The sequence below is a fragment of the Podarcis filfolensis genome (assembly GCF_964270895.1).
Source record: "Podarcis filfolensis genome assembly, chromosome: 2".
NCBI lineage: Eukaryota > Metazoa > Chordata > Lepidosauria > Squamata > Lacertidae > Podarcis > Podarcis filfolensis.
In genome coordinates, this window is record NC_139605.1 from 58,769,528 (window position 1) to 58,782,114 (window position 12,587).

At 41.7% G+C, this 12,587-nt stretch overlaps 1 protein-coding gene and 1 long non-coding RNA gene across 4 annotated transcripts in view; one reads left to right on the forward strand and one right to left on the reverse strand.

Annotated features, from left to right (window-relative positions):
- Positions 1-12,587, forward strand: part of LOC310757991 (uncharacterized protein) — a 15,633-nt gene continuing 3,046 nt past the window's right edge. For both annotated transcript variants that reach the window (XR_014545608.1, XM_083603901.1), the window contains exons 1-6: positions 1-182; positions 4,614-4,958; positions 6,135-6,476; positions 9,014-9,194; positions 9,722-9,764; positions 10,836-10,905. Coding sequence is in view for 1 of the 2 variants with exons in the window: in XM_083603901.1 (XP_083460027.1) it covers positions 137-182; positions 4,614-4,958; positions 6,135-6,476; positions 9,014-9,194; positions 9,722-9,764; positions 10,836-10,905 (1,027 nt within the window). In the remaining variant the exon portion in view is untranslated. The remainder of the gene's footprint in view (positions 183-4,613; positions 4,959-6,134; positions 6,477-9,013; positions 9,195-9,721; positions 9,765-10,835; positions 10,906-12,587) is intronic.
- LOC310758042 overlaps positions 10,911-12,587 on the reverse strand; it is a 17,620-nt gene continuing 15,943 nt past the window's right edge. For both annotated transcript variants that reach the window (XR_014545636.1, XR_014545637.1), the window contains one exon: positions 10,911-11,128. This is a non-coding gene — a long non-coding RNA (uncharacterized lncRNA). The remainder of the gene's footprint in view (positions 11,129-12,587) is intronic.

Sequence of the window (12,587 nt, forward strand, 5' to 3'; positions counted from 1 at the left end):
AGGCATTGAGGCTTAAGGTGCTTGAACTCAAAATAGAGAAATTGCAAAAGGCAACGCTCACTCAGCACTTTCAAACTGGTTAAGATGTGATAAGTGCTTCGACCCAGGACACTTTGGGGGTTCATGAACTGTAAACATGTCACATATACTACTTCAATGGATCGTGATTCATATTTGTATAGGTGAGTTGCTATTAAGATTCATTATTCTTTTTAGATCATGTAACAAAATAGATTCTATTTTGTACCTTCTGTTTTGCAGCGAGGAGAAGAAAATCCCACATATTTAAGCTAATAAAAGAATGTCTAAAATTATATGTGTTGGTAAAGAGTAGACTTTTGGAATTCTGTTTTAGTGGTCTGATTGTTTAAAAATATTTCCAGTGGAGTCTCAGAAGACAATTCTGAGTTAAATTGTTGCTATAATCAAGTGTTGCCTCTGCGTCATGGTTTTTTGTTTGTTTGTTTGTATGTGTATGTTTAAGCCAGTCATTAGCTTAGCCAATGAGCTAAAATAGTTGTAAAGTATTGCAGCAAATTGTCCTGGTACACTGGAACATCTAGTTTGTTGTATTAGTGGTCAAATGGCACTGTGGGATGGGATATAGGAAGAAAAGGTTGTTCTTAGAGTGGATGTTTATTAGTTACATTTCTGTCTGAGGACCTTCAACCTCAGAATAACTATATTGTGGAATCGCTTTAGAAGAGCTGTGATAGAAGTGTAACCTCTAGTTGTGATGCTAGAAGAACATTGATCTGTCCACAGAACATAACCACAAGTTTTATGTGCAAATGCTTTACTGTAGGGGAAACAGGAATTTGTCACTTTGTTGATTTTGAAAACAATAATAAAAAACACAAAATCGTTTGGGCATTGATATGCACAATAGGCGATTTTGTAGGAAGAATAACATTTTCATAGTGATAACATTACAGTTTGAGGACTAAAAACATGCCATCTGTCACATAACACCACAGCCCCTCTCATTTTACACTGCAGTCACAAATGGAATCTCCATGTTAGCTCAAATTATAATTTTATCAATGAAAATAATAATTGACATTATGTCTATTGACATTATGTCCCAGTGTAACTCACAAGGAGATCTGGGCAACCCAAAAGGTTCAAGGCTCTTTCCCCAAATAGAAACATCTTAGTCATCAAATCAAGTCAATGGAAACGAGTTACTTAAGTTCAATGGCTGTACCCTGAATACGAGTAACACCATTAGAATTCCACTTCAAGATTTTCAGTTTTCAAACACCATGGAAATTCACTACAGATTGTTAGTTCACTTGAAATAAAATGTTTTGCTGCATAGGCTGTGCTAGGAAGGAGATAAAAATGCTGAATGATAGATGAATAGTCAAACAAGAACGAACTCCATTAAAAGTAGAATCAGACATTTCAGGTATATATATTTTTTTAAAAGATTAGGCACCTCTGTTATAATATTGTGCTACTAAGAGCATTTACAATAAAAAGAAACGTAAGGGAATGCATGAACATGAAGATCTAAAACTGAGTAAAACCAGCAACACCATAAAATGCAAGTAAAGCCAGCAGTAGTGAATAACCTTAATATAAAGGATTAAAAAACAAACCACTAAAAGCTTCTAAGAATCTATAATGGAAAAACCTGGGTAAATTTTAAAGAGTTGTTTACCTAGTCTTGAATGTATCCAACCTAGGTGCCAGGCAAGACTGTCTAAGAAGGGCATTCCATAACTAGGGTGCCATCACTGAGAAGGCCCTCTCTCTAGTAGACACCTATTGCACCTTGTTTGGTGGGGGTACCTGTAGAAGAGCTTCAGAAGATCTGGGTGGCAGGAGGTGCTGGTGCAATGCCACCCTGCTGCCCCCTGACAGTGGCATTGCACCATTTACTGGAATAGGGAGGAGTGGGCTAGTATGGTGGCAAGATTGGGGCTGTGTGAGCACACTGGTGGGAGTGGCACATTGGTGAAGTGGCACAGCATTGTCCTTGCTACTGCTCTGACCCACCCCTACACCACTGTTGGGATAGAGTGGCATGGCATCTCCCTACTGTGCCAGCTGATTTTGCTGGGTAAGTATATATGGGGAGAGCAATCCTTCAGGAAGCCTTGTTCCATGCTGTTTCAGGCTTTCAACACATTCCAGCACTTCAAGCTGGGCCTGGAAGCCAATGTGGGTGGCAAATTCCTGCTCAATTATAGGCATAGCAGTTGGTTTTGGTTAATAATCCTGCTGCCCTGTTTTGGACCAACTAACTTTTCTGGATTGTTTTCAAGTGTATATAATGCATTACAGCAATCCACACAGGAGGTTCCCAGGTTGTGGCTATCTCTGATTTATCTCTCAATATAAAGGTAAAGGGACCCCTGACCATTAGGTCCAGTTGTAACCGACTCTGGGGTTGCGTTGCTCATCTCGCTTTATTGGCCGAGGGAGCCGGCGTACAGCTTTCGGGTCATGTGGCCAGCATGACTAAGCCGCTTCTGGCGAACCAGAGCAGCACATGGAAACGCCGTTTACCTTTCCGTCAGAGCAGTACCTATTTATCTACTTGCACTTTGACATGCTTTCGAACTGCTAGGTTGGGAGGAGCAGGGACTGAGCAATGGGAGCTCACCCTGTTGTGGGGATTCGAACCGCCGACCTTCTGATCAGCAAGTCCTATGCTCTGTGGTTTAACCCAAAGCTGGCCCTTTCTATTCGTCATTGCTGAAATTTCTACCGTTAACAATAATTTCAGTGGGAGCAGACCTTTAATGAACAGCTTAGTAATACTAAGGAGAACAGAATTCTTAGACGTCCACTGAATGTTCTTATACAAAGGTTATCAGTTCTTTATGCTATATGCCATAAAATAAAAGGTTGTTGGTCAATGCTGGTGTTGTAATGATGGGCCAATGCCCTTGCTTTCCATTTCATTAGCTACTGAACTTCCCTCCACCCCTGAAATTATTTTAGCCTGCTTCGTAATGAGAGCATTACTGAAATGTGTAAACCCCACGGGCCAGAAGCAATATCATCCCAATAACATATCCTATAGCAAGACAGTGCCGTCCTAATATCACCTGGGGAGTGTTGCATGAAAATTATGAGGGCCCATTTGGAGGAGCCTCCGCATCTTTCCTGGGAGTGTTGCCAAGAGGAAATGACATTCACAGATCTCCGGAGAAGAACCGCTCAGCAGAATCAAGGCACAGCATTTCATGCCTGCGGCCCTCTCTGGGAGAGCTGAGCCGGGTAGGGATTAGAATCACAGGGTCGTTTTGCCGCTTCAACAACCAGGCACAGGAGCAGAGGGGCACTGTGTAGTTTGAGCAGCCAGAGGCATTGCACTGACCCCCCCATGCCCTCTACTCAGCAAAATATTAGAAGTCACTTCATACAGAGGACAAGAAAGGTATGGATTATAAATAGTCAAACTCTAGGGTAGAGCAGGCTAGGAAAGGATGAAACAAGCACAATGTTACAAATCCTCGTTTCCTTGACCCTACTGAAATGCAATGAAGTTAAGCAGGTAATTTGTTCCACCTCATAGAACTTTCTTTTGTCAGAGTGCCTTAAGCAAAAGGGAGAATATGAGAGAGTCCACCTTCTCTGTGTTTCAAGCATTACAAAGGGAGTTCTGACCTCATCCCCAAAACACAAGATGCTTTGGTCACAGAAGTACAACTCACTGTTCTAGTGTAAACTCGCATTGACAGTGGGGATGCCAGAATCTACTTACTTAAAAAAACAAGGGGTGGAAAGCTACAGGTGTTCTGGACTACAACTCTCATCAGCCTCAGCCAGCATGGCCAATGGGTAGGAATAACGGAGGTTGTAGTTAAGAGCATCTGGAAGGCAACAGGTTGCCTGCCTCTACTGAAAATGATTCAGGAATGACTAGGAAATCTAAGACAGGTGGAAAACGGGCAAAATTACAGCTGAGATGTGTATAGGACTGGGGTGTAAGGCATGATAAATAGGATTCCGATTCATGCAATAATAAGTGAAGCGTTGTCTGATAAAAATATTCTCCTTCTATCAGTCCACTGTGATCAAAACATATGTCAAATGGACTTGCTGCTTGTTAGTTTCAACTGGGTTTTAGTTTAGATTATTTGTTTCAGACTACAGTGGTACCTCGGGTTAAGTACTTAATTCGTTCTGGAGGTCCGTTCTTAACCTGAAACTATTCTTAACCTGAAGCACCACTTTAGCTAATGGGGTCTCCTCCTGCCGCCGCGCCGCCGGAGCACAATTTCTGTTCTTATCCTGAAGCAAAGTTCTTAATCTGAAGCACTATTTCTGGATTGGCGGAGTCTGTAACCTGAAGTGTATGTAACCTGAAGCGTATGTAACCCGAGGTACCACTGTATTGATATGTTATATTGACTGTTGAACTTAATTATTTTTAATTGTATGTTGCTTGGTTATTAAACACCTTAAATAAATAAATGTAAAGGTGTGCTTGATTTCTATATACATAACAGAAAAGTGACGAACGCATTCATATATAGCTAACAATTTAAATATATAGTTTTTCAGGAAAACTGGTTCCTTCATTTCAGGAAAGCAACATTACATTTTATGGAGTAAAATATTCTTGACCATTTTCTCTGTTCTTTTCTTCTCAGTGGATACCATATCTCAAACAGTAGTAAGAGGGGTGGTGGGCCAAGCCATCAAACTGCCATGCACCTATCCTGTCCGAAACAGCTATGACCTTACTGTTATGTGCTGGGGCCGAGGCAGCTGCCCGACTTCTAAATGCAGCAACGAAATTCTCCGCACAGATGGAAGGCGGGTGATATCAAGAAACTCACATAGGTACCAGTTAAGGGGATCTGTGACATGGGGAGATGTGTCCCTGACAATTACAAGTCTAAATGAAAGAGATAAAGGATTGTACTGCTGTCGTATTGAAATCCCAGGCTGGTTCAATGACATTAAAATAACCTTGAATCTACAGGTTAATAGAGGTGAGTGGAATTATTATCCTCTGCCCATTTTCCCCATCCTATGAGAATTATGAAAAGTAGATGTTAGGTTTCTCTGCACTACAAGTTCACTGTGTGGGGAGTCTGTGGACCATTGTTCAGCTGCAGTTGATCTAACTGGCAGCAGAGCTGAACTATCTAATCAAAATCTCAGTTAGTAAACAATTTCCCCTTCAACCTACTCATTTGTTGGCTTGAGTTGTCATCTTTTTGGCCACCATTTGCTTTGTTCCCATTCCATAGATGTAGTTCTGATACATATTTTTGTTGTTTTCTTACAGCAACAACCACAGTCTCCACCACAACTATTGCCACCACACCTCAACTGATTATCACAAGTACTCCTTCTCCCTTAATAACCACAGTTACTTTCCCACAAGCCTCTCCTTTTATTTCAAATAGCCCTGCTTCCCCCACTGCAGCCCCCACTGATGCTCATATTCCAACAATGACCACATCTTTTGTGATGACAGACATGGCTTTTCTTACAACTGTTTCTCCATCAGTCAACTTCAAACCATCACCAACCCGTCGCCAGGATGAGTTGACCGAAAATGTCTGTTGTTTTTTTACCACAGTGTCTGCCTCTCCAGCTACAGGTACAATGCTTAACCCAGAAGAACTGCCTCCTTTAAGTTCAATTTATTTATTTATTTGCTCTAAGAATTTATAAAATGCTTGATATAAAATAGTTAAGTGGTGAACAAGATGGCAGGGGGACCAGCCATAAGATAACATTGAAAGCATGACTGAATATTCTTCAGTAATAATCAAATCAGCTGCAAACAAAAAAACAGCTATTCTCCTAGGGAAAGTCTGAGTAAATAGAAAGGGTTTTCAACAGGCATTGAAAGCACACAAGCTACATACAGGCTGTCAAATTAGAAATGATAGTGGAAGATCTGGGTGAAATAACTGGAAATCCATATAAAGACAGGACAATTTAAAGCTGCAGTTGATCTAGCTGGCAGCAGAACTGAACAATCTAATCAAAAATATTTTCATCTGACCTATCACAGAATCTCAGTTAGTAAACAATTTCCCCTTCAACCTCCAACCTCATTTGTTGGCTTGAGTTGTCATCTTTTTGGCCACCATTTGCTTTGTTCCCATTCCATAGATGTAGTTCTGATACATATTTTTGTTGTTTTCTTACAGCAACAACTACAGTCTCTACCACAACAACCACAGTCTCCACCACAACTATTGCCACCACACCTCAACTGATTATCACCACAAGTACTCCTTCTCCCTTAATAACCACAGTTACTTTCCCACAAGCCTCTCCTTTTATTTCAAATAGCCCTGCTTCCCCCACTGCAGCCCCCACTGATGCTCATATTCCAACAATGACCACATCTTTTGTGACGACAGGCATGGCTTTTCTTACAACTGTTTCTCCATCAGTCAACTTCAAACCATCACCAACCCGTCGCCAGGATGAGTTGACCGAAAATGTCTGTTGTTTTTTTACCACAGTGACTGCCTCTCCAGCTACAGGTACAATGCTTAACCCAGAAGAACTGCCTCCTTTAAGTTCAATTTATTTATTTATTTGCTCTAAGAATTTATAAAATGCTTGATATAAAATAGTTAAGTGGTGAACAAGATGGCAGGGGGACCAGCCATAAGATAACATTGAAAGCAGGACTGAATATTCTTCAGTAATAATCCAATCAGCTGCAAACAAAAAGACAGCTGTTCTCCTAGGGAAAGTCTGAGTAAAATAGAAAGGGTTTTCAACAGGCATTGAAAACACACAAGCTACATACAGGCTGTCAAATGAGAAATGATGGTGGAAGATCTGGGTGAAGTAACTGGAAATCCATATAAAGACAGGACAATTTAAAGCATAAAATGGCATAAGTGAGAAGGTAGGTGGAAGTGGAGAAGTGAACTCATTCCTCCTAAACACTGGCTCTCCCATATGCCCCCCCCCCCCGTGGCAATCTGGGACTAGAAGTAGCTCCAATTGAAAAACCAGTTAGGTTAAGCAACTTTGAGGAGAGAAAAAAAGAAAGGGGGTGGGGAATAGCTCCCCACTTCTTCTGTGCTCCTTTTAAAATATCCCCCCTAACCCCACCTTCCACTTTATCTGGATTGCTCTTCCCTCACAGTTACAGTCATACCTCTGGTTGTGAACGTGATCTGTGCGGGAGGCACATTCGCAGCCCGCAGTGTTTGCAGTCTGAAGCACTGTGTCTGCACATGTGTGTGATGTCATTTTGTGTTTCTGTGCATGCGCGAGCACCGAAACCCGGAAGTAACCTGTTCCGGTACTTCCGGGTTTGGCGTGGTCCACAACCCGAAAACGCGCAACCTGCAGCGTTCGTAACCCGAGGTATGACATTCTTAAGTGTGTTCCATTGTCTGTCGGATTGAAGTATTTCTTAGTTCTGTATTAATCTTTGCTGCAACAGATATAGCTTGACCGCGTGACCCCAAAAATGTCTTTATTTCATGGGCCTGGGCATTTCTCCCAGAACCCAAAGGCAGAGCCAGTTTTCCAGAAGTCAAGTGTACCCTGGAACACAGTTACTTAAATCACATTTCATGTTCCAGATTGTTGGCACTAGGACCAAAGAAACACAGAAGTTTCCTTTCCTTCTGCTTATGAGCTTCCTCATTTCCCATGCAACCCACCAAAACAATTGTTTTCAATTCTCCATTTTGAGCTATTCTTCAAGACTTCGTTAATGCAAGTCAGACCATGTAAGGAGGTTGCATTCACAAGAAGGATTCTTCATGGCAGCGAGGTCTGCCTATGATGACTTGCCTTTCCTACTGTAAAGGATTGGCCAGACTCCCCGGTGGCTTCTGTGAAACTGTCCTCAGAAATTCAGATTCTAGATTTGACATGTGCGTTCATGACTTAATTGTTTTGTTTTCCACAATCCAATTCCTAGCCACAAACAGCAGCCAACATCCAAGTCTGGGGATGGGCAGGGGGAGGAAGGAGGGCTCATTGATTTCCTGTTGCTCCCATGTGAAAAGACCCCATAAACTTAGGCAATAATTCCAGAATAAAACCCTCTCTTCCTAAAGAGAAAATTTCTAACCATATTTTTCGCCCCCCCCCCATCTCACTTTAAAACCAAAACCAAAAACCAATTCAAGGCTTTCCTCAGATAATTCAGATGCCCGAAAAGCTTGCCAAGTCAGTCAGTATTTCCATATTACCTCAGAGAAGAGTGAAGAAACTCCAATTTCCCCCCAATATGCACTCTGGTGAAATGGTGTGAGAGGGCTGCAAACTGGAGAGTTCCTGGAAGCCTGAAATCTACAATACTGTGTCAGACCATTTGTGAAAAATCACACAGATAATTTCCCTGAAGGTTCTCCTATGCAATGGTCAGTTTGTGGTCATTATCGTAGGATCCAGGAAAAAGTAAAAACACCAGCACTATAAGGCAATATCCTACCTGGAGGTAAAGAGATCACAGTGGAATATGTTATCTGTTCTTTTCCAGTGTTTGGTGGGAACATACTCCCAAGTGGAAGGAATTATGGGACCTGAGATGCATGATGAGAAACAAAGCCAGGGCCCCAACATTATGTTTGTTGTCTCCACAGCCCCCATGTTGCCTGAAGGAAAGTAGATGAAAGTAGTGGAAAGTGGTGGTGGTTGCGGGAGTACCGAAGATGTGTATACAGTTTAATGTGAATAGATTCTTAAACCTGCCCCTTGTTACACAGTCCTGGGCTCAAAAGCAGCTGTTTGCCTCAGTGTCTCTCATTCCTGTGGCAATGGAGCTGCTGCTGGATGATCCCTATGAGCTCAGTAGACTGTATCTCCTGCTGCTTTCTCCTCCACTGTATTCTCTAGGTTAAGGTTACCAGATGTCCCCGTTTCCTGGGGACAGTCCCCAGATTTACAAATCAATCCCCCGACAAAATCCATCTATTTAGTAGGAAGTTGGAAAGTGTTCCCGGATTCATTGAAAAAAATCTGGTAACCTTACTCTAGGTGGGTGTTTTTATTGTCTACATCAGCACTGTAGTCTACTCAGTCAAATGTTCCTCTTCAAATCCCTTAGAATCTCCTCAGAGAACTGTCCCTTACTTCTCAGAAGACCAAACCCTTCAGTCCCCCAAAAGTGCTGTGGTTCACCCACAGATGTCAGAGAACTCCACTGGAAACAGGAATGGAAGTGAAAATCCCCAACATTCACATGATAATCAGAAGTCAGGAATGGAAATGACTCCAGCAAATAACAAGTAGGTATTCACTATTCTTTTTTTACCCAGAAATGTTACACAAGTCATTACATTATTTTCTGCTCTTTTTCCTAACATTCCCCTTCCACTGAAATGCACTGAAATTAATTACTTCATTAATTACATACATTTCGGCCATAGCGAATAGTGAGATGAGTAACAGGTTTTAGCAGAAGCTGAACTGCAATGGAAAGAAAAGGTGCTGTTTGTGATCAACCTGGGATGGGAATGGCTGCCTCCTTGTAACCCTACTCCAGGCATCCCACAAGGTTCCAGTGGTTAGGGTGGTTTCATTTGATTCATAATCCTATGTACTGGAAGAATATCTGTGGTGTCATGTTCTCATTAGTAGCTTATAGCTGCAATGACATTATAAAGATGGCCACCACTGCAAATAAAAATTGAAGAAATTAAATTTTCTCCATGTCTGTTCAACCAGTTTTATTGTGGAAACTCTCATTGAAATGTTATAAGCTTCAAAATGTGTATTTATGATTTGTGATCCTCATTTTTTCCTCTTTTTTTAGCCAAAACCAGTTTGGAATTTCTAATATGCTAGTAACATATAAGGTATTTATTGTATTTGGTTGCTTACTTTTTCAACAAGCTCAGACTCCTGCCATATATGTACACAGGGAAAAGCATGGGATTTGGAGCAGAAACATTAGCCAGTCAGAAAGGGATTAAGTGAGGGGTTACCAACCTTTGGGGGTCAGTGGGCATATCTTGACACCAGTCACAAAATGACAGCTGTGGGGCCCTGTCAGAACACAAAATGGCTGCCACATCTAAAAGAGCAGAAAAAGAGATGTGGCCACAAAATGGTGCAGGCGTGATCCCTCTCCCACAACAGTCAACCTGTCAATGGGCAGAAATCCATCTATATCAGCCACCACCAGACTTGTTCATGGAGGGAAACTCTTTGTTCCTCTTCTCTGTTCAGAATGGGTGGGAAGGTGTGTGTCCAATCCTGACACTCAATTAAATGTGACAGGTTTAAGGGAGTATATTCATTGTAGGAGAGACTGAGCCAGTGCAAACAGGAATGGAATAGAAAGATCAAGTCTCTGATGTATCGTGGATTTTTGAGATGTTTACTGAGACTTTTCATGGGTGCCATAGATGATACTGGTGGGCACACTGGTACCCATGGGTTCTGTATTGTCAACCACTGGGACATGCATTACTTCCCTGAATCCTTCTCCTGCTCTACTCCAGGGAAGAAAAGTCAGGCCTTCAGCATACATCTGCATATGCTTTTTCTGGCCATAATGTAAGCACACAAGGGATTACCATGACAAGGCTGTTCCAATTTACACCCTCAAAAATGCACCCTGATCCAGGTGAAAGAGAAATCTATTGAAAGCTTGTCCCCAGCATGTGTAAATGTTCTTTTACTTACATCTCTAGTTCTGATCTTTAAATGTAAAAGAAAAGTGAACTCGTATATTTGGAAGCTAGAGTGGGTTGGATCACAAAATCCAACTCAAGTGAAATGTGCTGATCGATCCACTCCTTTCAGCCCACCAACTGGAGCTTCAGGCCAGAACACTGGTGTCCAGGTGTCCTCGTCTGTTGGCAAACTTAACCTGGATCATAACAGTTTTAAAAGCCTATTTGGTTTGTATTTTTTCCTGTTAGGAAGTGCTGATTCTTGGTGCTATTGTGCTTTTGGTTCTCCTCTTGATTCCAGTAGTACTGCTAATGAGACGTAAGTATGAAATATGCAGTTTGTACTCTGTTTTAAATAAATGCTTGGTACTGAAGAAATCTTTTGGAACTTTCCCCTAACAAAGCTCTAGTGTGCTAATCTAGTCCTAGAGCAACTCATTCTCATTCCAGGAATGCCTCTGACATTTCATAGACCATTCTGTCTTCGCTGGTTGGTTGGTTAGTTGGTTGGTTCCTCCCTTCCTTCCTCCCTCCCTCCCTTCCTTCCTTCCATGCTGGAGAGGAGAGAGAGTATTTATTTTATTCATTTGATTATATTTATCAATTAAAAAATCTTCAAGTGATTTAATAGTAAAAACATCAACAAAAACCATTAAAACCAACTCAATATTTAAAAGTAATTTAAAACAATTTAAAACAAACAAAAAAATAATAATTCAAATCCAATACAGATGCAAACTGGGATAAAGATTTCTACATAAAAGTGTAAAAGAAATCAGCATTTTAGTGTGAATTTCTCCTAATCAATACACTTTTATATGCAGTTTTGACCACCACAGTGGTACCTTGGGTTAAGTACTTAATTCGTTCTGGAGGTCCGTACTTAACCTGAAACTGTTCTTAACCTGAAGCACCACTTTAGCTAATGGGGCCTCCTGCTGCCGCCGCACCACCGGAGCACAATTTCTGTTCTCATCCTGAAGCAAAGTTCTTAACCTGAAGCAATATTTCTGGGTTAGCAGAGTCTGTAACCTGAAGCGTATGTAACCTGAAGCGTATGTAACCCGAGGTACCACTGTATAGACTTTTTTTTACAAGCAATTTCCCCAGCATTTTTGTATGTTATTTTCACAAACATCTTCATTTTTATGCACTTTCCCCAATACGTACATTAATTTTTGTAAACATTGCTTGGCTGGAGAACTGCACCAGATAAGGATGGCTGCATTTCTGTTTGTATATTGTTTGAGAAAGTGCAGACTGCATAGATTTGGCTTTAAATGCATACTGAAATGAACTCCCCACCCCCGAAATCCCTACTCCCAGGTAAGTGTATGTAGGACTGAGCCCTTGCACCAGTCTTCAGCAAAGCTATCAGATTCATGCATAATCAGCACCATAAAACATCAATATGTTGTCTGTTGTTTAGTCGTTTAGTCGTGTCTGACTCTTCGTGACCCTATGGACCAGAGCACGCCAGGCACTTCTGTCTTCCACTGTCTCCCGCAGTTTGGTCAGACTCATGTTTGTAGCTTCAAGAACACTGTCCAACCATCTCGTCCTCTGTCGTCCCCTTCTCCTTGTGCCCTCAATCTTTCCCAACACCAGGGTCTTTGCCAAGGAGTCTTCTCTTCTCATGAGGTGGCCAAAGTATTGGAGCCTCAGCTTCATGATCTGTCCTTCCAGTGAGCACTCAGGGCTAATTTCCTTAAGAATGGATGCATTTGATCTTCTTGCAGTCCATGGGACTCTCAAGAGTCTCCTCCAGCACCATAATTCAAAAGCATCAATTCTTCGGCGATCAGCCTTCTTTATGGTCCAGCTCTCACTTCCATACATCACTACTGGGAAAACCATGGCTTTAACTATACGGACCTTTGTTGGCAAGGTGATGTCTCTGCTTTTTAAGATGCTGTCTAGGTTTGCCATCGCCTTTCTCCCAAGGAGCAGGCGTCTTTTAATTTCGTGACTGCTGTCACCATCTGCAGTGATCATGGAGCC